Source organism: Notolabrus celidotus, chromosome 10 (genome assembly GCF_009762535.1).
Source record: "Notolabrus celidotus isolate fNotCel1 chromosome 10, fNotCel1.pri, whole genome shotgun sequence".
NCBI lineage: Eukaryota > Metazoa > Chordata > Actinopteri > Labriformes > Labridae > Notolabrus > Notolabrus celidotus.
This window is the reverse complement of record NC_048281.1, coordinates 17,318,998-17,346,385: the sequence shown is the minus strand read 5'-3', so window position 1 is coordinate 17,346,385 and position 27,388 is coordinate 17,318,998. Positions and strand designations below refer to the sequence as shown.

The following is a 27,388-nucleotide window of genomic DNA, read 5'->3' as shown; positions in this document are numbered from 1 at the left end:
CTGAGTGGATCTAAAGATAACCCTTTCTTGTTACTGAAAGAGGTTTTTGCTTCATAGAAAGAGTCAGTTATTCAGGAGGTCATACTGAAGAGACAAATCTCTGGATCTTGGATGAATGATGAATAATGAATTAAATAAACTCCTCATCAGGGAGCTGGTTCAGCTCAGCGGTGACCGTACGCAGAAGCTGCAGTCCTTGAAGTGGCCCCAGGTTTGACTCTGACCCTTGGCCTTTAAATGCATGTCATCCCCTACTCTTTGCTCATAAACATTTCCTCTCCCTCTTAGGTGTCCTATCAGCCAAAGGGGATTTAAAAAAAAAATCCCTCTGTTTGTTTTACGGCTAAAACTTCAACACACCACTGCTGATACAATGTTGATTTAAAGTGTTTGTTCTGAGGTATTTAAAGCAAGTGTACCGGTATTTGCACGTCTGTATTCTCTTATTTGAGAACATGCCACATTTAATTATACTTGTAGTCATCTACACTTTTACAATTGCAACTCCAAAAGTTCTTTGGGGATGAGTGGCCTTCAAATAAGAAGTACTCTATCCATGAAGCGTATTTGTATTTTTTAGTTTGCAAACACCATTTAAAAAAAGTTAGACTTCTTTGTATCTAAGAGTGACTGAGAAGCATCAACATATAGAACCAGCTGCCAAGTTTTGGCACTTTGAATCAATTGCGCTATTTGTTTTGTTTAAGAACAAAAACCAAGGAGGTTAGGACCTTTTTTTTGATGAAATGAGAAATGAAAAACTGAATCTGTTTCCAAAATAAATTCAGTCATAGCCGTGAGCACAAATGAATGACTTTCACTGCAAGAGAGAGAAAATGAGAAACGCCCACTATCCTCCAAAAAACACACCAAACTGATAGTCTGGATCGATTGCAGCAGTTTTCAGCCAGACTCCTGAAAACTGAAAGGTTAATAAAGTGGGTGGTTTTGAATGATCTGCAGACATTCAAAGATTGAAATAAATGCCAGCTCAGTTTCCCTACTAAAGTAGATGCAAAGCTGACGACACTCTGGCCTGTGATTGTTGAGACAAAGATTGTCAAAAGTAGCAGTCTAGCAAATCAACCATCCAAGGATAGATTAAACCTCAAATGTGTCAAGTAGAAAGATAATTGTGGGTTGTTAATAATCTTTGTTTAGATAATTACTACAGACATAGAGAAACTGCTAGATGTGTGCCATCAAAGGCGAAAAATGAACTCCTTTGGTGACTAGATTGTTTAAAATGATTACTGACACCTAATAAGAAGGAAATAACAGTGGATACGTTGCTGTATCCACAACTTTAAAGCTATGAGCCTTTGTGCTTGTTATAGTCACATAAAACCTAGTGGGTATTTGAGTCATTGTAATAATTACAACAATGTTTTTTTACCTTTAAATGTTGACCAAATATTATAAGTGTGTCATGTTTAGTGTTAGACAGCCAGGGGCCTGATATGTAATTATGACCAAAATTTGAACAATGATCACTGCAAGGCCGAGGGACAGAAAAAATCCTGGACAAGAAATAGAAACTCTGTTATGGAACTGAAACAGGAATGAAAGCCCAGTTTTTACCATATGGTAGACAGTAGGGGTGGGAAATTGCTTGGTAACCTACGATATGATAAGGTTCGATTTGATACCATATGATAACAGAAACATGGACCATGATGCAGGGATGTAGTCAATGATAACTTGCAAGACAATCATATAATGATACATCCCAATATTTACATCACTTTATATATCAATATATCACTTTAATATAAAATACCCCAAAAGGAAAAGTGCAGGATTAATGACATTAGCACCATGATACACAGAATCATGTTGTAATAGTAGCGATGTGTTGAGCTGGATTGGGAGAAATCCTTTTAGACGGCTATAATATTTCAGAATTAGAGCTCTAATGAGGAGTTTTCATCAGACTGAAATTCACTGTGATGCCTTTTTATTTGCTACAAAAGCAAACAAAAGCATCTGCAACAAGATGGACAGTTTTAATAGTCTTTTTTCATGCCTGTAATTAGTATTAGGAGGGTAGGTGTCAGACCAGATGACTAACAGTCTGCTGTAGAGACAAATATTTATTCAGATTACTGCATTTGATCATTAAAAGAAAGCAGGATACCAGAAAACACTGCTTTTGCAGGGCACCATGAGCAAAGAGATGAGAGGTATCACTTTTGTCCACAGGTGGTGCCAAAATTGACACAAATAGGAAGTTCCCCTCAGGAGCTTACAAAAGAAAATGCCTCACACCAGCAACACAATACTCATATAACACACAAGTCAGGATGACAGTACGCCCTGTTGAAAGTGTGAACTCTCTAAAGCCCCGTTTCCACCAAGCGGTTCAGTTCGGTTCGTCTCGGTACGGCACGCATTTTGTGGCGTTTCCATTGACTGAAACCTGGACAGGTCCCCAAATTACCGAGCCGTACCTTCCCACTTTTTGGTACCCTTCTGTTGGGGTGCCAGACATACTGATCCAACCCCAGAAGGTGGAGATAGAAACACTGCAGTCCGTTGATTGGTCTAAAGAATTGTCACTTCCTGTGCGACAGCGGTAATAAAGAACAACACATAACCCCGCCATGTTTAAATCCCCAGTGGACTTCGGGAAGATAACTTTTTTCGTTTGGAAAATGGCGTCAAGAAACAGCGTTCCATGGTTGAGCGCGGAGGTGCAGACTTTCCTCGTGTTTTTCTTTTTTGTTGCATTCATTAGCGGAGTACACTGTGTCACGCTGCGATGAGTTCACGCTATCATGTAGCTGATGCAGCTATCGGCATCCGGCTTACACGCCGCACACCAAGTAGGGCACGGTTGGCTGTGGAAACGCAAACAGGATCAGGCGTTACCAATCCGACCCACACCAAACTGTACTGATCCATACCAGATCGCTTGGTGGAAACGAGCCATTAGACAAAAAAAAGACTTGCATCAACTAGCAGGTAGAAAGAAAGTTAACTTAAAGCTCCTGTGAGCAGCTTTCTGTTTGTGTCTATTTTGGTGCCCCCTGTGGACAAAGTGGTCTTTGCTGATTTTGTCCTTGTACATGTTTTAAGAAATGTTTTTAACTGAATATCCTATCCGCTTGCTTTTGATGGTCAAAATATCCTTCACTGTGAAACTTTGACAAGGAAAATGTAAACAAAGTCTCATTCTGTCAAGTAGCTAGTCTGACATCTACGCCATGGCTGCGTTTTCAGGCATTCAAAATAACATAGAAATAGTCTTTATGCTGATGGTCTGGTTTGCTTTTATAGCTCATATAGTGGCATTCGTATTAGTAACAGTCTGTTTAATACCCAGGTAAAACTCTGCGAAGGAGCCTTAAGGATATTAATGTCACCCCATACTGTCTGTTATAGACCTCCTTTTGTCACGTTTCCCTTCCAGAAATATCCAGTACGAAGAAAAATGTGAAAAATAAGCAGTGACATACATCTCCAATATGTCCTTCTCTTTTGCAAGATGTAGTACTCCACCACTGTCCTCAGCTTGTAATTTATCCTACTCATTCTATGCCCCCATTAATCTGTTTAAGCAGTTTCTTTATATGCTTGTAATATAAAAGAATGGATTTCTCATAAAAAGTTGTATCAGCACTGTAAAGATTTGGTTTGGTTCAGCCTGGGATGTTGAAGAGAAACAAAACTGGAGGTAAAAAACAAAGTAGTGATGCAATAAATGGCTCACATCATTGATTTTCTATGTAAAAAACAGAGAAAGGTTGCAGATGAGCTAAATGTGATGGGCTAATGTCCAGTTTCATTGACTTACTACCTGGAACGTGTTTCTTAAGCTATTACAGGAATTCAAACTATCTGTATTGAGCTACTTCCTCTGTCCTTGTTCTCTCCTGAGTTTAGCTCAGGATGGACTATCAGCCCGGGTGTTACAACTATGTTTGTGCCCAGTTTCAAGGCCAGGCCAAGCCACCTGAGAACATGTCACTGTGCAGAGAACACACAGTTTAGGACTCTGTTCACTCATACACACACGAAACACACACGAGTCTGCTCTGTCCGACTGACAGATATGACTTATTGGTATTGCCGCTGCTGTTGCACCACTGACAGCTTTGTCAGTCACACCTCAGTAAATTTGCCTCCTGATTTCTCCCTCATGTCGTTGCCTCCATGGTGGCAGAGAATGTTCATTTCTACAAATTGACAGGAGATAGGATGTGGAGGAACTTATCGTAGAGTGGGAGTACATTGTGGAGGTAAAAGGATCGGGAAGTCGGTGAGCAAACCCCAAGAAATGATGAGTTTGACTGCTTAAGTGGCCTAGTTTCAGGGTTGTGCTCTAGGATCAGAATGCTGTGCTTACAGAGCAGAGCTATCAGTCCACCTGATGCTGAGGCTTCGGCATGCAGCCCCACATGAACTGCTGGCAAACTCTGATAAGGAGCACATGCGGCATCCAAACTTTTAAGAGGCTGAGTATCACTTGACTCTCAGCTTTGTCTTTTTTATTTTGTCCAAATAGAAACGAAATGATGAAAGTTCACTTAAGGATTTGAATGGGTTTTAAAGCCCTTTGATGTAGTTTTAAGAAGGATAATGGAAAATGAAAAGACTGTTGATTAAATAACTGGCAGAGATGCTGCTTGGCAGTCGCATATCCATTTATATAGCTTCTTGCCAACAGCGTGCCTGAATGGGACTCCTGGGCCATATTATAGACTCTTATCGCTTCTATTGGTTCAATTAGAGAGAGCGTGCAGAGAGGAAATAACAGTGAGGTCCTCTTCCAATGTGATGGTCTTGCATACGATGCACAGTTATACTCACACAGAGCTCTGAATAGCTAGGCCCTTTCTCTAGGTTATATTATGGTCTTTATTTTCACACCATTGTTGCTAGTTTTAGAACAAAACTTCAGATTGCCTAATTTTAGAAGCCACCACATTTTGACCCTGTAGTTCGTTCTGTTGGGGTTGCATTTTTGAGCACTAGCCACATATTTTCCCCTCCTTTTCCTCCCGTAGATCCCAGCTGGTGCAGCATTCGCCTCCTCCAAGGTTGTTGGTGCCCAGCAGAAGTCAGCCTTCAGTTTAAGCCGAGCAGCTAGAGGCAGCTAATTAGAAGAACATGCTACATGCTGGCTAATCCCTGACAGATGCAGCATCAAAGCACTGCCAGGACTGTGTGTGATTATCATTGGTTACCAAAAGTATATTCGAGATGAGTGAAATGATGGCATAATTTTCTAAATCCGTTACATTATTTATGTTTCATTTTCAAATGACTGAGCCGGTGCCATATGGATCTCCACCCCGTCCTCTTTCTTTTTTTCATTTCGAGCTAATAATCTTTGCCCCGAGGATATTCTGCTCGGATGAAATTTGATGTGAATGTCTGATGCCGTCATGCCAGAGCTTTTGATTTATTGTGAAGGAAAGAGTTTTCAATGTGTGTGTGTCTGTCTGTCTCGGCTTACTTGTTTTTGTTTATATTTGTGAACCCATGCACACACACACACACACACACACACACACACACACACACACACACACACACACACACAGCTATTAAAAGCCAAAGTTGTTGCTGTCTCTGGTGGTTTGCTCTGCCTACGAACGACAGCTGACACGACCTGAGGTTTTGCCTGCCTGCCTTTTCTGAATGTCTGTGTTTGCGTGCCGGTGTCTCCCCAGGGGTGCTGTGGAACCTGTCGTCATGTGACGCCGTCAAGATGACAATCATTCGGGACGCCTTAACGACTCTGACCAACACTGTGATCATCCCGCACTCCGGATGGAGTAGCTCCACCTTCGATGACGACCACAAGCTGAAGTTTCACTCCTCCCTGGTGCTGAGGAACACCTCGGGCTGCCTGAGGTAAACCACCTGATGAACATGCTGAGCACTAGCACCCCTGTGTGGACAACTGAAGCTATTACATCTGTCGTGTTAGAGCTGCTACTGACTCTGCTGTCTTTAAAGAAGATTTGAGGAAAAATAAGACAGTGCTGCTCATTCTTAAAGAGCTATAAAGAGTCTCATTCACAGGGAAAAATATACCAGAACTGTCTCAAAGAAGGGTTTGAATGCATGGCTTTAAAATGACATGACACTCTGGTAATTGTGCATATTTTCATCTAAGCTTTTAGACACTTCTTGTCCCTGTTCTAAAGCCATCGTTAGTTCATGCACACTTAAAGTCTGTGATGTAATGTTTCCAGCGTCTCTCTCAGGGACTCCTCCTTTGAAGACCCATAGAGTTCAGCCTTTAATTGGTGACAACCTAATCACTGTGTTTGTATATGTGTGTGTGTGAGTGTGTGCACCGTATTTCTTCACAAACATAGGTTGTGTGTATGTGTGTGAGGCACACTTGGTTAGTCCCTTATTTACTCTGCAAAGTGCTATAATGAGCTAGAGTCAGACCACACACACACACACACACACACACACACACACACACACACACACACACACATCATACGTTATGGATCATGTCTGAGGATGATAAACCCCACATCACACACTCATGCGGGACACATAACACACACATATGCTTATTTGGTTGTTGAGCAAAGTCACAAATCAAAGGCTTCATTTATTTGTGTGTGTGTGTGTGTGTGTGTGTGTGTGTGTGTGTGTGTGTGTGTGTGTGTGTGTGTGTGTGTGTGTGCGTGTGTGTGTGTGTGCGTGTGCGTGTGTGTGTTTTTCTCTAAAGGAACCTGAGTTCAGCCGGTGAGGAGGCCAGAAAACAGATGCGCATTTGTGAGGGTCTGGTTGACTCACTCCTGTACGTCATCAAAGCCTGTGTAAACACCTCCGACTTTGACAGCAAGGTACCAAGACACCCACCCACTCACATATACAAACACACACACACACACACCCACACACACACACACACACACACACACACACACACACACACACACACACACACACACACACACACACACACACACTCACACATTTAGCCAGGAGGAGGAAAACATGCTGCCACATGATAAAAAGGCTTGGGGGAAAGTCTTTTTAACTCAGATGGAATCATTAAATCAGTGTTTGAATGGCCCTCAAAGCATCATGCAGGACTGCTTCATGTGCTTTGTTGCTCTGAGAACAACCCATAAATGCAAAACAGTAGATTTCCTGAATCCCAAAGGGCCCATGATTGACCTTGCACACAGTATATGAGCATTTCTTAGTTGTAGTGATCTCTCACGTGCATCTATATGGTGTAAAACTGGAGTCAATTGGCTCGTCTGCAACATGGAAATCTCATCCCCTGAGAAGTGGGCCCCTTAAATTTGTCAAACTTCCATGCTCATTGACATTCTGTGAGGTAAAGCCTGTAGAGGACTCCAGCAGCGTGGAATTTAATCCATTTTCTCTGGTGCAGATATTCTTTCTAACTGGAGACCCTTGGGTTCCATAACTAATTGATTTGTAACAAAGCGAATAGCAGGCCTGTGTGCCGCACACCGGCTGTAGATACTGTAGCGTGCTGCACTGAGTTTATTGTGTTGTTGCTTTTTGTCATGGTGATTTACAAAGCTGCTGTTATAACTACCCACCCAAAACCTCCCTGTTGTCCTTCCCCCCCTTGGTGCTAGACGGTGGAGAACTGTATTTGCACTCTAAGAAACCTGTCATATCGCCTGGAGCTGGAGATACCGCCGTCCCGTCTGACAGGGGGGCAGGAGCTGGATGGCTTACTGGGCGGTGAGTCGGCCAGTAAAGAAGAGGATTCCAGCTGCTGGGGGAGGAAGAAGAAGAAGAAAAAAAAGAGCTTGACGGAAGATACAGTGAGTGTGCTGTTTTACAAGTGGCTCAAAGATGTATTTAAACCAGCAGCAGGTTGGTGATGTCATCAGTATGTATGTCAAGGTGAATAGAACATCTAAATTAACAGAATTACAGGCCCGCACAGAGGACTATATTTATGTGACATTCATTTTCATGAATAGCGAAAGCTCTGAGTTCACTTTATTCTGTAATTATGTTTTTATTATACGATTAACTTCCCAATAACCTCTCCAACAGATTCCTCTCAAGTATTTTACTATTACTGTCATCTGACATGCCGTCAAATCTATGTTTACGATTCAAACTCTACAGGGCTTTCCTTCGTTTTTCCCCTTTTTACCTCCCTATCTTAGATGCAGTGGGTCAACCTTTGTATTTAAGTAGGGGTGCACCGATCCTGGTATCGGATATCGGCTAGATCGGACTCAAAAAGCTAGATCGGATATCGGTGACAAGGGGCCGATATATAGTGCCGATCCATATGGCAGATCTATTCATCTCAGTTCTATGCTTTTCTGTGTTTACAATAACCATGTGTGTCTCCTACGTCATCAGTGCAGTGGAGCATGATGGAGGATAACTACAGAGGCTCTGTAGTTTAGGTGCATGTCACGCTTCTTTTGTTAACAACTCCGCCGCAAACTTGAAACATGCAGCGGTAATGTTTCGACAGATGGCAGTCGCGCTGAAAAATATAATAGAAGCCCAAAGAAGGAAGTTTACGTGAGCTGTAGCCCACTGCAAAGAAGGAAGAAACCTTCTATTAATGGATTCAAAGTGTGAAAAAGCAGACAGGTTATTGGATTTAATTGTTCCGGATCCTTGAAATTAAGGGATTCCAGCCTCTGGTTTAGCACTTGGAACACAGGTACAGTTCACCATCAAGTCAGAAAAGCCTGAAGTTGCCAAAACATGATTCTATCCTCAAATTAAGGAATAGAGATTGTTAAATCAATACAAGGATTGGATCGGCTAGTATCAGTATCGGCAGATACCAAAGCCCTGATAGCGGTATCAGGACCTAAAAAGTAGGATCGGTGCATCCCTATATTTAAGCATTGTTTTACATGATGTAAGATGACTCATTACTAAATTCTATGTTCTGTGTTTTTTTTCAGTGGGATGGTGTGGGACCCATCCCCGGTTTCTCCAAGTCCCCCAAGGGTGCGGAGATGCTATGGCACCCTGCGGTGGTAAAGCCTTATTTGACACTACTGGCTGAGAGCTCAAATCCTGCCACCCTCGAGGGCGCCGCCGGGTCCCTTCAGAACCTGTCAGCTGGAAACTGGAAGGTACAATATCACAGTTTGTGTATCTATTCACACACAAACAAACACATAGTTTTTTTTTGTTTGTTTGTTTTGTTTTGTTTTCATATGCACCGTTGAATGTGATATCCACTGAGACAACGCATCTATTCAACTGGTTAAAAAGCATTTAACAGCTCACCTCCTCTGCGCCAGTCAGAGCTGATGTTAGTTTTACACATGGAATCACAAATGTTGCAATGTGCACCTCAGAACCATCTTTTTCTCCCGTGTGTCTACCTGACCTTTTGAAGGTTTAATGCATTCTTGTTCGTGTGCGTGTGTGTGTGCACAGTTTGCAGCGTACATCCGTGCAGCAGTGCGTAAGGAGAAGGGGCTGCCGATCCTGGTGGAGCTGCTGAGGATGGATAACGACAGGGTGGTGTGTTCGGTTGCCACTGCACTGAGAAACATGGCACTGGATGTGAGGAACAAGGAGCTCATAGGTGAGGAGTCACACTGTCTAAAAGTTCTCACTGTGATGGATTCAGGTAGATTAAGTGAGATGATTAACAAATATGACAAGTAATAATAATAATAATATTAATAATAATAATAATAATACATTTTATTTTGGCCGCATTTCAGATCACCCAAGGTCACCTTACAGATAATAAAAACATTCATCATTAAAACATCATAAAAACAAACAAACAAACAAACAAAAAGTAATAAATAAAAAATAAAAACTAGTGAGGTGCACAGAGTCCAGTTAGAGTGAATATGCCAGTTTGAACAGGTGAGTTTTAAGTTTGGACTTGAATTATGTTATGGAGTCAGACTGTCTTATGTGTGGAGGGAGGGAGTTCCAGAGTCTGGGTGCTGAGCAGCTGAAGGCTCGGGCACCCATGGTACTGAGGCATGACGGTGGAATGGTTAGTAGTCCTGCAGAGGTTGAGCGGAAGGAGCGGGAGGGAGTGTATTCATGAAGGAGGTTGCAGAGGTAAGTGGGGGCCAGGTTGTGGAGAGCTTTGTAGGTGAGGAGAAGGTTTTTTAGTGGACGCAGTATTGGACAGGGAGCCAGTGAAGTTGGATGAGAACAGGAGTGATATGGTCGGATGATTTGGTGCGGGTGATGATTTGGTGCGGGTGATGATCCGGGTGGCCGAGTTCTGAATGAGTTGCAGTCTGTGGATGAGTTTGGTGGGGAGTCTGGTGAGGAGGGCGTTGTAGTAATCGATACAGGAAGTGACAAATGAATGAACCAGGATTTCGGTGCTGGATTGGGACAGTGATGGGTGAAGTCTGGAGATGTTGCGGAGGTGGAAGAATGCAGTCCGGGTGATGTTTTGAATGTGAGGTGCAAATGAGAGGGTGCTGTCCAGAATGACGCTGAGGCTCTTGACTTGGTGGGAGAAGAAGTCTTTATGCTTACCTGTGTGTAACAGTTGTTCAGGTTGCGCTGATAAGCCATGTCGTGACTGATACAGCTTGGCTACCTGCAGGAAAATAGCAAAATCATGACATACAGAGTTTTAGTGGGCTCCTCAGAAAATTGGTACAAATTGTCTCCGAATTGTTTTTAGACTTAAAAAGGCAGAGCAACACATACAAGATTGTTGCATTCTTTATGACTTCTGCAAATATTATACCTATGACCGCATAAGCATGTCAAACAGTGTATTTAGAGCCTGTTTTATACGTTTGGTGCAGAGACACAAACAGGGCATTTTGTAAAAATTTGAACAACCACTCATTATCTTTCATTTCAGTCTGTTATGGTTCATAAAACAGTCTTGTTTAATATAAAACATGTTTTTATGTGCTTTCTCGGTGGACTTAACAAGGAATTACTGTTCCAGCAATGCAGGGATGACGCCTGTTAGCAGAGAGGGGAGGAGTTGCAGTGTGTGTCTAAGGTGCTCTGGTGTGTGAGTGAGAGATAGAGTAGGAGAGAGAGAGGGAGAGAGACAGGGGGAGTTTGTGCAGTGTGTGTATTCAGGTCCTTCAGCTGGGCTGCTCTGCTGGAGGAGAGATAGGGGAACAATCCCTTTTTGAACATGCACAGACTCTGAAGTCCTTGTGGTGATAATGCAGTGTCATTCAGGAAAACTGCCTTACTGACTGCAGTGTGAGGCCAAATTAATATGTCATTCATGATGTAAAATTAGCAAATGTAGTTCAGGTAACTGAGGCAGGAATCCACTGTTACTTTATGTAACATGTAATAAAGAGGAGGAATAAAATCTCTGTAGGTATGTGTCGCCTCTTCTCCCCATGCATAAGCCTCTGCTCACTAACCTGCTGTACTGCATGTCATAGTATTTCCTTTATGTCTCACCTCCCCTTGCTCCCTCTCAGGGAAGTACGCAATGAGGGACCTGGTCAATCGTCTCCCCGGGGGGAACACCACCCTTCTGTCGGACGAGACTGTGGCGGCCATCTGTTGCACCCTGCACGAGGTCACCAGCAAGAACATGGAGAACGCAAAGGCCCTGGCCGACACAGGCGGCATCGAGAAGCTGGTCAACATCACCAAGGGTAGAGGAGACAGGTGTGTTACAGCAGTGCAGACTTGTCCCAGTGCTTCCTAGCAGGGGGGGTAGAGTACACACGCAAACACACACTGACACAATGCTGACTCACTAACATGCACTGTTAGAAGCAGCTGTATGTGACTGGGCTGTACAGGCTGCCCTTGATATTGGACAGTGTGTGTTTAAGACACATTTCAGCATGCACACACACACACAGACACACACACACACACACACACACACACACACACACACACACACACAAGTTCAAATATTTAAATGCTTGCAGAAGGGGAAAGCCATCGCCACAGGGAAGGTGGTTTGTGTGCATTGAGGTTTTATGTCCCTGTGGAATGATGGAGCAGCAGCTATTTCCAGCCTGCTATATATTCAGTAATGTTCCAGGTTAAAACACACCGAGGACACACTTCTCCTTCAGCTATGTTGTCCTGCAATATTTACTGTGGATTATAGAATAAGGTTAAAGTCATTCTTTAAATAAATGTTTGTGTGTTTTTTCAGGTACTCCATGAAGGTGGTTAAAGCAGCTGCTCAGGTGCTGAACACACTGTGGCAGTATCGGGATCTGCGTACCATCTATAAGAAAGTAAGAACATCACGACTCATGAACTAATGGTTATGGAATCTGTTGCCAAAGTCACTTTTTATGTTTTTATTGCAAGTGCCAGCAGTTTAAATGTTAGAAAAGTATTCATCTAAATGCCTCCGAGCCTGGAGGCTAGTTTAGACTACATAAGGATGTTCTTACTTATTTACCTTGACATCAGAAAACACTTTGTTTCAAATGAACATGATGTATACATGCTCTCATGTATACATGTATACATGAGTTGGTCGTCTATCAATCAGAAGGTTGGCGGTTCGATCCCAGCTCCGGCAGTCACATGCCGAAGTGTCCTTGAGCAAGACACTGAACCCCAAATTGCTCCCTCTGTTGTTCAGTGGTGTGTGAATGTATATGAATGAGATCAGCTAATACTGATGGTCCGTCACTAAATAGCAGCCTCTTCCAACAATGAGTGAATGGGTATGAATGAGATTAGCTAACACTGATAGACCACATTCCCTCACTACATAGCAGCCTCTACCATCAGTGAGTGAATGGGTGAATGTGACGAGTAGTGTAACAGCGCTTTGAGTAGTCAGACAGACTAGAAAAGCGCTATATAAGTAGAAGTACAAGTCCATTTACAATTTACCATTTACCATTTAATGAATGGATAAGTACTCAGGGAAGAAACTCATCCCATTATATCGCAACCCTAACAACTATGCTACATTTATAAGTTACATAACCTACCATGTTACCCCAAATATCCCCCAAAACCCAAGTATGAAGACAAACAGGGATAAATGGGCAGCAAGTGGGCACTTCCCTTCACCTGTGTTTCATTGAGTTAGGCTCACAACACCTTGGGTAGGCTCTACAGTTAGCTCCGGCTTCCCAGAACCACCCACCTTCATGCTAGTTCTCACCTCCCGCCTCATTTACACACCAACTTAAACAAGAAAAGAGAAACAGCAGAGAGAAAAGTATTCAGATAAATGTTAAAAAGTGTGCAGGGATGGTAGAGCCAAGGTGAGAAGTCTGCTTGGGCTAGAGCTCACCCCTGCTGGGTAAGGCTGTGCGTATCAAACTCCCCCTGCTCTAACAGAGAGAAGAGTATGTAGAGAGATGCTAAAAGAAGGACAAGGAAGGCAGAGGCAGGTTGAAAAGCCTGTTAAGGCTAGAGCTCACTCTTGCCAGGTTTGGATGTGTGCCTCTACCACCCCCTACCTCATCTTTTAAACAATAGTTTTCATATTCCTATGAATGCCGCACACAAGGGCTCTCCAAATGTTTGTTGATAAAAAGCTACAACGCAAACTAAAGCCAGTTGGATCATCCCACAAAAAACAGGAGTCTTCAATTAACAGTTCTGTTAATCAAAGTTAATACTCAAAGTTATACTTTGTTAACAAAAGATGGAGTATTAAGCTGCTCCATATTTCAGACATATATTTGTAATTACAATGTTGAATGTCCAACGTGAGCAAAGTTTCATGAATACCTCAGTCTGACAGGCTACTCTAAGCACCAAGCGTCACACTGGGTTTTCTACAGAACACCTTATGTGGTCATGGTCTGTAACAGGTGGGCTTCTGGAGAGCTAGCCAATCAGAAGACAGTTGGCTGTGCAGACACCAGTTGAAAAAATGAAGGGAATTTTTTCTGAATTGCAAATCAATGCAAGGATACTCCAGAGGTTTCTGAGAGTGAGAGTATATCACCGCACACTGGCTGCAGAGAGAGAAACGTGTATCTAAATTAGCATAGTATGTGACTTTGAATAACATTTTTAGCCTCCTGCTCGTTGTTCTTCTCATTTTCAGCGTCATTTACCATTTTTTCACTCAGTATTTTTCATTTGTCTCGGTGTCTGCCATTGTAAAATATATATATTTTTAAATCTTTATCACAGTTTGTCCTTTATTTAGATGATCAAATTACTATCATTGATGTGTAATGAAAACTTGACTAATGGCTTAAAGCAGCCAAATGACATTGCTCCGCTCAATGATGCTACTCCTCCAGGGTTTGTTTACGTTTCTCAACCACATGTGTCTGGCCGCAGGGGAGGTCTCGGGATAATTTACTGCAAGAAGTGGAGGATAGCACCTGTGACAGTTCCTGTCTGTCACTCATTCAAGGCCAGCTCTCTGGACCTACTCCCACTATTGTTGTCACTTTATATCGCCCACCAAAGTCCAACAAGGATTGTATCCCTGACTTTGCTGCCTTCCTGACGCACCCCTCCACACTCTCACCGAACATAATGCTTTTGGGGGATTTTAATACCCTCACCAAAGACTTCACATCCTGTTTAGACAGTTTTGGACTTTAGCAACTTTCCCACCCACATCAAATCATCATTTTGGATTTAATCTGCTGTTCAGGTGTTACACCTGTTGACTGCAAAGCAGATTCCCTCCCTGTCTCGGACCATATGTTGTTGTCTTTCAGTGTCAATCTTTCACTTTCCAAAATCCAACCCTCCACGCACTATAACTTTCCGTAAAATTAAGGACATTAACTTGCCCCCTTGCTCGCCTTGTTACCAGCTCTGGAACTCTCTCCCACCTGACCTCTGTAATACTGACTCTCTCCCACATTTTGAATCCAAACTCAAAACTCATCTGTTTAAACTGACTTACTCCATCTGACCACAGCTCCACTGTCAATTCTTAAAAACTTTTTAAATAGTATTTTATTACTTGTTATTTAAACTCGGTTTGTTTTAATGATTTAAGGAGACCTTGAGTGTCAAGAAAGGCGCCTATAAATAAAATGCATTATTATTATTATTATTATTATTATTATTATTATTATTATTATTATTGTTATTATTATTATTAAACTTGTGCAAACTAGTGGGGGAGGAAAATGTTGAGACTAGGGCCCCTACGGTACACTCTTCTTTTAATATGGTCCATACAGCAAAGGATTTTTTTTTCCATAAGGCAAAGTCATTTTTCATATATTCCCTCAGTGAACAAAGAATATACCACAAGTTAAAGCCAGGTTGGACAGCATCCAGCTCTGCTCCAGTTATTCAAACCACCACTTTTTTTCCTCCATGTTTGTCCCCAACAGGATGGATGGAACCAAAACCATTTCCTCACTCCTGTGTCGACACTTGAACGGGACCGCCTCAAATCCCAGCCCACCCTCCCCACCAGCACCATTCAGATGTCCCCAGTCAACCACCCTGGTGAGCTCCAGTGTGCTACAGACTGTGCCAGATGAAAATAGACACCGCCTCTGAAACAGGAAAACCTCTGGAATGTCATGTTAAAATGTGTTTTTGTTTCTCCACAGCTGCCAGTGCCACGTCGTCTCCTGCAATGCTGGGCATTAAAGAGCATAGAGACACTATCAGAGATTATCAGAGAGCACAGTCAACTATGCAATTTTATAATTACCAAGGAGACAACAGCATCCATAAAAACCAGTATACAGGTACCCAAACACAAATATCTGATATTTGTTGAAACTGCATGCTTTCTAGTAGTTTTCCAATTTTCTTCAAACAGTTTCCAGTATTTTGTTCCAGACTGTAATCACAGGCTGCCCTCCAGTCCTCTCTGTGCAGGGCATTATCTGTTTCATCCCTCATAACCCTCCGAGCAGATTCCAGGGTTTGTCTCGTGTCTCTGCCAAGACAGTCCCCTCTTATCATCCCCACCAAAGCCTGCCAGCCCTCAGACAGTCACTCAGTTTAATTCAGAGCTGTTTTTGTGATGGACGTTGTCTAGGCCAGCCAGTGGTGATGAAGGCGGTCTACAATGGTGCCATTGTTAACTGGCCCAAGTCACAGCATGCAGACAGGAGGGGGCAGTGAGTGGTTACCCAGACATACTACAGCCGGAGGAGAGATCTCGCCAGGCTGCTTTGGTTAAGGGAGGGCAGAGTAAACAAAAACGAGCTGCAGCCTCAAACGTCCGTATATTGCACACAGAGCTGGAAATCAAGCTCCAGGATTCCTCCAGTTGGGTAAAATGCCAACAGAAAATACCGATCCCATGGGTAAAGTCAACATCAGAGGAGCTGTAGCCAACTCCGTTACTTGGTGTTTTTTCTCTCTCCTTTACATCACAGCACATCTTGATCCTACCCTGTCTAAATACAGACATTTGCCCTGCGGGGATGTGCAGACTTTTTCACTGGTATGAAATGAAGAATGTTTTGCCTCAAGACAAACTGTTTTATTTCAACTATTTTATTTCCAGGATCTGGGAAGCCTTCTCCGTATTACTACCCATCCCCAACAAGAGAGGAGCCTAGAAGAACACAGGTGAATATAAATGCTCTGCATGAATGTTTGCTCCTACTTCACAGGCGCCATAAGTGAAGGTAGAGATTGAAACAACTACAAAATCAACCAAGATAAGATTTGCAGACCCAGCTGTGCAAAAGTAACCTGGTTGGATTAAAGCTGTCATACTGGATCAGATTGTTGAACAAAATAGATATTTTTGTCCATCAGATTAGATCATAATCCAAGCTAGGTTTTTATCCAAATAAAAACTCTAGTGTGTGTTGTTTACGGTTTTTGTAGAATAACTTAAAAAAATCAGGATTACCCTGATCTCAGAAGAGGGTGGATTCAGGTTGTTGTAAAACTTTTAAACTGGCCAAACACATATTTCAAGGAGGTTAATATTTTAGACATGTTCTTTTATTTTGCACTTGAAATGCTAAATGACTGCTGTGACAAAGTAGCGAAAGTAGACATTAGGGTTTTTAAAAATGAAGGACTTAGTCCCCCTAGAATATTTCACTTAATAGCAGTTAAAGCATATAAAAAAAAAAAAATTATCGCAGCTGGAATTTAGGAGTTTGTGTGGATTTTGGCGCCACCTGAGGGCAAATTATGCTTCATGTGGATCGCTGGATTAAACTGAATTAGGTCCTCTCTAAAGTCTGTATAAGGTTGATCCAATCTAGTTTTCATTGGAAAAACAGGACAAAATCCTGGATAAAATAATTAAAATTTCAAATCTGGATCATTTTTATCCAGAATAAACCTTTTTGACAACAGGGCCCATGACGAACACTGTTCTTGTCACTTGATATATTTTTTTAATTAATAGAATTAGGAAACGTCCTCTTGGATTCCCATAGCTTTGAAAGAAAAGTCTAAGGGCCAAAGATACTACCAGATTTTAAATCCGAAAAGCTCAGGTATATGTTACTTTGGAACACTGACTACTAAAACTGTTAGGAGCTATAATCTTAGTTCATGCATAAAATGAAGTAAGACTTCTCAAACTTGCTCAGTCTTTTGTAGAAGTCATTTTAAAGTGTTTGCTCCCTTCTCTAGGATTGAGTTTATGATTCAATTTTATTTTAGGGATTCTGGTTTTATTTTGAGACCTAGTTTTAATGAGCATTTGACATCATGAACAGATTAGGGACTAATTTACAACTTAATGCACTTGTCCTGTTACAAAGCTGTCCTTTTTTAGTATTTAACATAACTTCCTGGTGTGTGATTTTTATTAATCCTGCTGTTTAAACCAGTATTAAAATAAAGGTTTAATACTTTTTAAATTTTTGCTAAGTAAATGACCTTAAGTTTCAAATTAAATTCCATATCTTGACAATATTTTTTCCTATTTAGTCCAAATTTATTTAAGACATTTATCAACAAAAAGTGAACGTAAATGCCGTACAATCAAGCATTAAAATAATAAAAAATAATGCAATCAAACAATTAGACCAAATGGAAACAACAGAAGAAGAAAATAATTAAATGTTATCATACTAACAGGAAAGAAAAGGATAAAAGTAACCTCTCATGTTGAGCCAGAAGCCAAAGAATAATGAAGTGTGTTTTGAGGTTTGATTTAAAAACAGGCAGCGAGGGAGACAGACTAACATGTAGTGGTAGAACATCCAGGAGCCTCGGAGCTGCTTCTGAAAGAGCTCTCTCCCCCCTGAACTTCAACTCGTTTTTTCAGCCTTTCTTTTGTTTCAAGGCTAACTGGCTCTGTTGCACGGAATCAAACTTCAGTGGTTTTCCTACCCTTGAAAAGCAACCTTTTTGGAGGATCTTGTTTGACAGTACCAGTACAGGTCCCCCCGTTTGAGATCTCTCCCTTGTGCCGCATAAACCTAGTGAGGATGACCGGCTCTTCCACCCCACTTGACTAATACAAAGAGACTGACACATACTCCGCTGTGAATAAATGGGGATGCTGGGAACAACCCAGCACATCAGCTATTGTCTGAGGCAGAGTGGATGTGACTGCTAGGATTGGGATGGTCTGGGCGCGTCTAAGGAAACTGTCACAGTGGGACACGTCCATGTGTGCCCATTCAGATAATGGGCACAGTGAGAAGGAGGCAGCAGGGGAGCAGACAGAAAGAGTCCTTCATCACTTTGACACCAGTTAATGTTTGAAGACAGACATTTATTTCAGAAAACACACAGTTCTATCAGTCTTCTGAATTTCACAGAAAACAATGGGGGCAGAGGAACCTTTTAGTTCCTGGGAAAGTAAATTCTGGGGGCTAAAAGACCCCGGAACTCTTGGTCGAAATGCACCTGAGGTCAGAGTCAGGCATTTAAAGAACTAGCAATAAGGTGGTCACACCCTTTCCCTCAACCAAAATACATTGATAACTTACTGATAAAACATCAAAGATCCCTCAGGTAGGTACAGTCCACAGTAGAACTGATTGTGGTGTTGATTTGAAGTGGACACTCCCGGTTATGAAAGGTTCAATGACTCTTGTGTGGTTATAGTTTTCCCTCACTGCTTCTCCTCTTCTGGTACTGAACCCTGCAAGAGCCCACATTTGTCATTAGAGCTGTCAATCAATCATCTGTCCAACTAATATTAAGCTTCTCTGAAAAATTAACACTGACATAAATCAGCATGATAAGAACTAACTGCTGACAGAAAGCATGTTTGAGGAACAATTTATTTGATGAGTATTTCATTTCCTAGTTTAAGCCATGTCCCATCTGTTAAAACTCACAAGCTATCAAAGTGACTGTGGGCTGAGTTAAAGTACTTTACTGTTAGCTAGCAGGATAGCAAAGTCTACATGGCATAAACAGATGGTGATAGAAACAGCTTGTGCACTGTACAGAGACTGCAAGTTTGGACGTCGCTTAACGAAATGAGAATTGCATTCAGGAAGACAGTTTGGACCTTTTTCCCTCTGGAGTAAAGTACAGACTTTCTATATTTTGATGAGACCTATATTCTTGATGTTGTGGTTTTTTATTTATGTATTTAAAATTAATGAAAGTTAAGTCTTTGGTTACCTTATTTCAGAGTTAGATGTGGTAGAGATCTGGTTGCCTGCAGCTCTATAGAGGGTGTGCAGACAATTTAAAGCTCCTAAACTGGCTTACTTTAGTAAATGCAATTGAGCACAATCCAGAGTAAGTAATTTAATTACTTTAATTGACTACCTCTCTCTCTCTCTCTTTCTTCTTTACAGCCCATGTATTATACAGACGACCCAGGCAGGAGGAACTACGATACGTACAGAATGTACCTGCAGCATCCCCACGGCTATGATGACTCATACCTGGATGAGGTCATCGCTTACCCACCTACAGTGGACTACAGCTCCACCCCTCACGGACTGAAAACCACCACTAACTATGTGGACTTTTATGCTAGCACGCGGAGGCCTTCCTACAGGGCAGAGCAGTACCCCGGCTCGCCAGACTCCTGGGTATAGGTCTGAAGGTGCTCCGGTGTTACACGTATTTCATCCCTGATTCTCATCACCGATGTGTCTCCTGGAGATGAGCAAACAAGCAAACTGAGAAACTTTTTCATGAACCTGGCTTTATAAGTGTGTTTGTTTTAAAGTGAATGTGCGAGGATGGAGGGGAGTTCAGCAGAGCGATAACAGATGGAAAGATGGAATGTGTGCCAAAGAAGGAAGTAAAGGAATGTTTTTTAAATTATTTTTTAACAAGTAGAAGAAGATGGAATCATGCTTTGAGAGGGTCTGTCGAGGGCAGATACCGGACACTACCGTGACGAACCGTGCGTCCTGATCTGTGTAGATGTTAGTTTATATTTTCTTTATGAAATCTTAGCTGTGATAGCATGATGAAAGGTGTGAGTCATGTGCGCGAGGGTCAGACGGAAGAGTTTAGATGGGGAATATGTATGTGCCGAAGCCAAAATGGATCATGAACTCATCTGTAAAATAAAAAAAAAATCTAGTAAACACATGATGTTAGATTGTACAGGGGGATCAAATTGTATCTGTACTTAATGTCAAAGCTGTGTAATGCCATGGAGTCTTGTACATTTCTTTCATTTTATTGTAAATACAGAAAAAAACAACATGTTACCTGGTTTACACTCATCAGCACTTGTTAAAAGAGAAACTCGTGCCATGTTAAATCTCTATAGATATATAAATATAAGAAGAAATAAACAGACAAAGATGGCATCATAACACAACCATGCTAAAATAATAAAAGGTCAGTTTTGTTTTTTAAATAATGTGTATCTGCTTCCTGTCATGTTCTCAGCACACACACAGGAATGAGTGTGAACACAGGGAGTTCCACAGGTGGTTCTGCTGCTGCTGCAGGAAGAACATTTCATTACACTGATTTACAGGAACATGAGAAGAGGGAGTCCAGCTTTGAACCAGTAGATCTGTGTTCCATAAAAACTGCACAGCCCTGAAGCAGAATACTGAATCCCTGCCAACACTGATCAGCACCTGGTCCTGTCTTTTTCACTGTAGGGCAAGTACATATATTAGCTTTATCTGCTGGGATCAAAAAACATAACTGAAGTGAAACTATTCCACATATTAAAAGTGTATAAGGACAGAGTTTAAATGTATATTTGTGGAACCTTAATAACGAGATATTAAGCTGTATTTGTGAAGGCAATGTTGCATCCTGTGTATGTGCACCAAAATGGGCTGTGATTGCCTAAAGCTTCCCAGATTCCACAGCCAAAGGGAGCAGAGGAGGAATGTAAACCTGCGGCCTTCAGTTCCTGAGAGCAACACTTCTACATTTTTACTTCTGCAAGAAAAACGTAAGTAAAGGTATGAAGGTCTGTGAGGAACTATGTTACAATAATAATGTTAACTTGAAAACGAATATGCTGTTCATATTAACATTACATATTAACATTAACATACTTTGCAGTCCTGTGGCCATTTTAGAAAAAAAATAGCAAAGTTGTGACATTTATTTTTCAAAGTTGTACTCTGCTGGTAAATGAGCAGTATTCAAATGCATTTCTAAAGCAATGTAAACAATGTAGCTTATTTCCATTTGCACACACATTATGAAAGCCATAATGTAAATTTGAATGCAATCTGTCACATAAAGTCAAGATAAATTAAAAAGCCTTCGTGATATAGCAATCACCTTCTAGTTTGCATTTTTATTTTAGTACACTTTCCCAGATAAAAGAAAAGCCCTGTATGCCATAGCACAGAATCACAATATTACCACTAGGCTGCACATTTACTTTTATAGACTAAGTATCCACAGAAGTGAAGTTCAAGCATCTGTGGTTATCTGTGGTTAAACAACAAGCTGTACAGGATACACAAATAAGGACTTGTTTTATTTTTGACTGTAGAGATAAGTACATTCACATGTGCTGAATGTGTTTAGTCAGAACCTCCTGACTGACTTGTCAGACCTGTTTTTGCAGTTCCATTACATAAATCTTGAAGAGGGTTTTTCCCTTCAAAAGAAACTAACTGTCATAGTGAACACCCAGCTTTGCATAACTCTAATAGGTCAGATATCAGCCAGAACAACACATTTAAAGATCAAGTGGGCCATCAGATGACAAGTTTGTTCTCATACTGTCGTGCAAAATCAGTATGGGTATTGCAGTTTACTTCCTTTATGGGGGGTATTTTAAGAGATGTATGTGCAACTTCCACCACCATAATTGTAATGCATGTGTATTCTTACTCAAATATACCTTGCACTAGAACTTCATTTGACTTTTGCACTGCATGTGTGCTTATGTTCATGTTGCAAGTGTGGAAACACAGTCGCCCTTCAGTCCCTTAAGGATTGACTTAGAATGTGCAGGTACTTGTTGCTGTTTACTTTAAGGATTGACGGATTCAAGGTTTTTTTATTGTCATACCAATACAAGCTGTCACATGATATGGGATGAAATTTTGTTTCTCAGGTCCCGTATAAAGCCACAAAGAACACACAATTAAAGGAACACATTAGTAATAAATACAAAAATATAAATACAAATATAAATATTGTGCATGGACTTATTGAGTTATTTATGTCATAGTGCAATTGAATGTGCAAATGTACAGTGTGCAAGTTTTGAGGTAGTCCGTTGTATAGTACTGTTCATACCGGAGTCTGTATGGCTGGGAGCGGCCGAGACTACAGAGCACCACCAGAGTTCAGCAGGCTTCTACTTTATGGTTGAAGCAGCCAATAAAGTCGAAGAAAACTGAGATAGTCAATAAAACTAAAGGTGTTTTTCAACCGCAGGAACTTTACCCCGGAACTAGACTCTTTACCCCTGAACTATGTGCGTCTCGAGCGGAGGAACCAGGGTCTAACTTTAGTTCAAGGGTAGATAATCTCCCCTCTTAAAAGCCCCTGCTTGGGGAGTAGTACTTTTCAAAGGTCCTGGGACTTTCGGTTGAACTTAACGGTGTTTGTGGAGTTTACACAGTTGTTTAAACACAGAGGGAGTTCCTGGGTATGCATACTAGTTTAGTTTTTTATTAAGATTTCAAAATATTATCTAATATAATTTTTTTCTCCATACGTCACTGGCCTGATTTGCACCATCTACCTGGGACTTCAGCCCACGGTCGAAACGCAGACAACAATGGGGGCACAGGAAACTTTTAGTTTTTAGGGAAAGTAGTTCTGGGGGCTAAAAGACCAGGAACTCTTGGTTGAAATGCACCTTATGTGCCTCAAATTTGTACTTTTCTAACTATTCATCATGCTCAGTGTGTTGTTGATGGGGGATGACGTACTTCCTCTCATTAAACTAGTTTCGTCGTAGTAACGTCAACCCTCTTTTAATAACTCTGCATTGGCTCCCTGTTTCTTTTAGAATTGATTTTAAAGTCCTTTTAATTGTTTTTAAAGCTTTTAACAGCCTACATCACTGATCTCCTGTCATTTTATGTTCCAGCCCGATCACTGAGGTCCTCGAATGCTTCCCTTTTAAATGTTCCTCGTGTGTCTCACACAAACACCGGCCAGAGAGCTTTCTGTTTTTGTGCCCCTAAGCTTTGGAACTCTCTGCCTCTGGACATTAAAGCGGTGAGCTCTCTTTTTAATCTAGCTGTTAAATTGGAGTAGTTTATTTTAGCCCTGGACTGCATTATTATTATTATTATTATTATTATTTTTTTTTATTTTTTTTTTTTTTTAAATATATTTTTTTTTAATCATTATTATCTAAACCATTGTTTAACATGTATTTATTTATCTTATTTATTTTGTGTTCATCTGATATCGTTAACTCTACCTTATTTTTAACTTTTCTTTCCACTCTTACTTATTTTATTAATTTTACTGTGTTGATTTTCTTTTTTAAGTATTTCTTTTTTAATCATGCCTTTTATGATTTTACCATTGCTGTTGTTTTCTGTCTCTCTGTTACTCTGTTAAGCACTGTGGGCTGCATGTCTTATTTATGAAAGGTGCTATATAAATAAAGTTGAGTTGAGTTGAGTAGTAAGAGATATACAAAAATGTAAAAGTATTTAGTAACTGACGATGAAGTGCCATTGTGCAGATGTTCCAGGTTTCAGATCTAACAAACAAAGCTCAGAATGAGTGGGGAATGAAAAAGAGGCGTGTCTCTGCCTGTAGGCTTCCTGTCGCCAGGAAGCCCTACGTCATCTCAGTTTGAGCATAAAAACATCGAGGTGGGCGTTGTGAAGAGTTTTGTGCTTTCTTTGCTTATCTTCGGAAACTTTCAAAAATGGTGCAGCAACTGTCCAAATCAGGAGCGAGGGATAGTCCTCTGCTGAAGGCTGGACACCCCCCGGCAGGTAAACCTGTTTATTTGCACTTACTGTGAAATGTTCGGATTTCTTCTCCACGTTCAGACAAAGCGATGTTGTTTTGCACAGCACGACGCATGCACAGAGCCGTGCACACAAAAAGTCACCATCAGTATTTACTATGTTTCTCATTACCGCAATGGCGTGAAAGATGCTACATTTTTTTGTCGCAATGTAGGTGTTTTATTTTGTGATTCGTGGATTTGTGAGGTAACAATAATTGCACCCGTCGCCTTTGCGTTCGTGTTTTCCTCGCACGCCTTCGTCTCGCGCAGGCCCTGTGTGAAAGTAACACTGTGTTCTCATAGAATAAATCCTCATGTTGACCCCTGTTAATGCATGCAAAATCCTGCTGATGGAACAGCCTGTTCTTAAATGCTAATTGGCTTTTCTTTTTTTTTGTATATAGCTATTTATACTATTTGAGTGTAATTTCAATGTTTTCTTATTGAGTGACAATTGCTGTACTTATGTGGAAGTGATTTCAGTATTAAAAACCATCAAGATGCAAGATCATATGCTACTAATTTTTTTCTTGATCATTTAAAGTGAAGCAAAGTCCAATTGTACGACTCTAAATCCCAGCGTTGGCTTTTAGTGTAAACATGGAGTTTGAGTGAAAAGAGTATCCAGGATGTTTTTATAGTCTTTTTGTAAAAATGAATGGGAAATCAGCAAAAATGGAAATCTGAAAGATTCAGTTGGTCAGACCTCTGATTTTCTCCTGACCCTGACTGAAATGACGGGGACATATAGTCCAATCCCTCAACTTGATTTGTAGTTACTGCAGAACAATGCAATGGTGCTTTGACCATCTGTGAAGTGTTTGGAGTGTTTCAAAAGCAAACATTTTAAGAAGTTTAAATTTCTTACTATTTTAGTATTTGTTGCTTTGCTGTTTTCTACAGGATCATATTTCTATGTTTTCAAGTGTTAAACTGCAGTATCTTAAAATTCTGCCAACCACTCAATCCTGCTGACACTTCACACAAGATATAAAATCAGTCTTCTTCTGGCTCTATAGTGAAGGCTGGAGGTAAACGGGTGGCCAAAAAAAGCTTGGATGAGAGTGGCACCCATGGGGCCCAGGAAAAGGACACCAAGAGGTCTGATAAAGTGAGGTAGGCCTGTATTCTTCATCTTCAACAGATACAAAATGTTCAAGTGAGCCATAAAACGTGAGTTAAAATGTGAGTTTTAAAGTAGTGTGTAGTAACTGGTGATCTTGCAGCAGGTCCGTGGCCACCTCCAACAGGATGCAACAAGTCAACATTCTCCTGTCAGGAACTCTTGACAAGGTAAACAACAACTTTTCCCATTTAAAAAAAAAAAAAAAAAAAAAAGAAGTAATTTATCACACCGCAGAGTCTTGTGGGTAATTAACTTCATCCTGTTGTTTTTCAGCTGAGCCATGACTTCCCTGAGACGCCAGTGAGCGTGAGGCACAGCAAAGTGCGGCCTGCCGTGGAGAAGCCCCACTTGTCCCGAAGCTTTTTCATCCAGCAGCCGAGGAAGCAGTGAACAACACATGTTGAAGAAGAAGAAAAAAAAAAACAGAGGGAATTTTGTTAAGTCAACTGTGAAAGACAAACATGAAGTGTTGGACACAGGGGGAGGGGGACTGATAGGTTGTCTGTGAAGTGTCGGTGTTGACGGAGAGAAAGCTTTCATCAAACTCTTGTATTTACTTTCTAGAAAGAGAAAGTTCTTTTTGTCCAGGCTGTGCGTCTTTGTGAGAATTCTATAAACCAGCATCTAACGCCCCTTTTCTAATGTCGTAAGAAAAGTGCTGTAGTTGTGTTTACCAGCTGATGAAAAACAGATGGATTCTGGGTATGTTAATGGTGACGGGTTGGGGGTTGTAAATCATGTTTTTGAGACAGTTTTTTCCAGCGAAATCTTTACTATGTAATGCTTGGCACTTAGTAGATTTAATAAAAAAATATATCGCATGGTATCACTAGATTGTGGATCTCTTTGTTTCTCAGATTCTTCTGCACTACCCTAAACTGATCACTAGATGGCAGTATTTAGTTGCTTATTGACTTAAGAGGCACTTAGGGTTCTTAAATTAGAGTTGCACACCCATAAAAAAAATGTCTCACATTTTCAAACATTCATTTGCATTTACACACGTCACCATGCAATCCCATAACAGTTTATTTTATCAAAACATCTTAGTTCCTGCCAATTGTTTTTTTATGTACTGCTTCTGAACTCCAGGTTGTTATGAATGATCCCTGTTTGTCAGATTGTTACTTGTCCTGAAAATGTCTGACTGGAAGTGCTCATGGGAATTTCCCATAAAGTGTTTCCAGGTCTTGTCACTCAACAAGAACCACAGAAATTGCATGACTTTGCTTGAGGGTAAATTACTCAAACAACATGTAGCTTTTTGGAAAAGAGGTCAACTCTGTGTTGGTTTGGAATCCTAAGCTTTATGTAAAATGTCACATTTACAAAAGCAATATAAGGCTGAAGGATGTATATTTATAGTAATTTGATGAGCATATTCTACCTGTTCAAGGCAAGGCTTTGCCATACATGTAACAGTGCAGCCATCCAGAGGTTGCTTATGTGTAACAGAAACGTATATTCCTGTGCACTCGCCTGTTCAAAAGACACCTGGGTGCCTCGTCATGCTAACTTCACCAGAACTTTACGGATGCTACACATATTGTGTATGACTATTGTCTGGACAGAGCAGGGGGTTTAGGGTTGTAATAATTTTCTGGGAATTTATCCCCGGGGTGAATTGTAAATGAGGTAGAAGAAAGAGGGATGGAGTGCCAAGTGGATTATAAACACCTGGTTCATACTCTACATTCCTCAACCTGCTCACTTTACAGCTTTCTTTCTTGTCATGTGTGCACAGAAGAATATCTCAAATGAGTTACAAGAACTATGCAAGCCATTCAGGTTCTTTAGATAAGGAAACCAGCACCTTCATCGGCTTGTAAACTTGTGATGAGTTTGTTTTTGCTTTCAAATTGAATGTTAGGTTGGTTCTTTTTTCTTGTACTTTTGTGAACACTTTATTCTTAGAACTTTCACATTAGTAAAACTGATACAAATATAAGTCATTTAACATTCTGGTATGCACAACTAAAGCAAAATATGCATGTCAAGTAAACTGACGTAGAAGCTTATCCAATATCCTCCAACCCTCTCCCTATCCCATCCCAGCACAGTTGGAAACAGGGGAGTAAAGGAACACAAAAGAT

General features: G+C 41.0%; 2 protein-coding genes across 5 annotated transcripts in view; both read left to right on the top strand.

Annotated features, from left to right (window-relative positions):
• Positions 1–20,624, top strand: part of LOC117820614 (plakophilin-4-like) — a 105,654-nt gene extending 85,030 nt beyond the window's left edge. For all 3 annotated transcript variants that reach the window (XM_034694444.1, XM_034694445.1, XM_034694443.1), the window contains 11 exons: positions 5,679–5,862; positions 6,704–6,821; positions 7,596–7,787; positions 8,907–9,080; positions 9,391–9,541; positions 11,397–11,589; positions 12,095–12,179; positions 15,228–15,345; positions 15,453–15,593; positions 16,364–16,428; positions 19,593–20,624. In XM_034694444.1, the coding sequence (XP_034550335.1) occupies positions 5,679–5,862; positions 6,704–6,821; positions 7,596–7,787; positions 8,907–9,080; positions 9,391–9,541; positions 11,397–11,589; positions 12,095–12,179; positions 15,228–15,345; positions 15,453–15,593; positions 16,364–16,428; positions 19,593–19,838 (1,667 nt within the window). In that variant the 3' untranslated portion in view covers positions 19,839–20,624. The remainder of the gene's footprint in view (positions 1–5,678; positions 5,863–6,703; positions 6,822–7,595; positions 7,788–8,906; positions 9,081–9,390; positions 9,542–11,396; positions 11,590–12,094; positions 12,180–15,227; positions 15,346–15,452; positions 15,594–16,363; positions 16,429–19,592) is intronic.
• Positions 20,625–23,989: 3,365 nt separating this feature from the next.
• dap1b (death associated protein 1b) lies at positions 23,990–26,121 on the top strand. 2 transcript variants are annotated; one of them, XM_034694390.1, is made up of 4 exons: positions 23,990–24,152; positions 25,189–25,285; positions 25,399–25,462; positions 25,569–26,121. In XM_034694390.1, the coding sequence occupies exons 1-4, from the start codon at positions 24,083–24,085 to the stop codon at positions 25,683–25,685; spliced, it is 348 nt and encodes a 115-aa protein (XP_034550281.1). In that variant the 5' UTR covers positions 23,990–24,082; the 3' UTR covers positions 25,686–26,121. The 2 variants fall into 2 exon arrangements, with proteins under 2 accessions (XP_034550281.1, XP_034550280.1); XM_034694389.1 differs by having other exon boundaries at positions 23,996–24,152; positions 25,396–25,462.
• Positions 26,122–27,388: the final 1,267 nt, after the last annotated feature.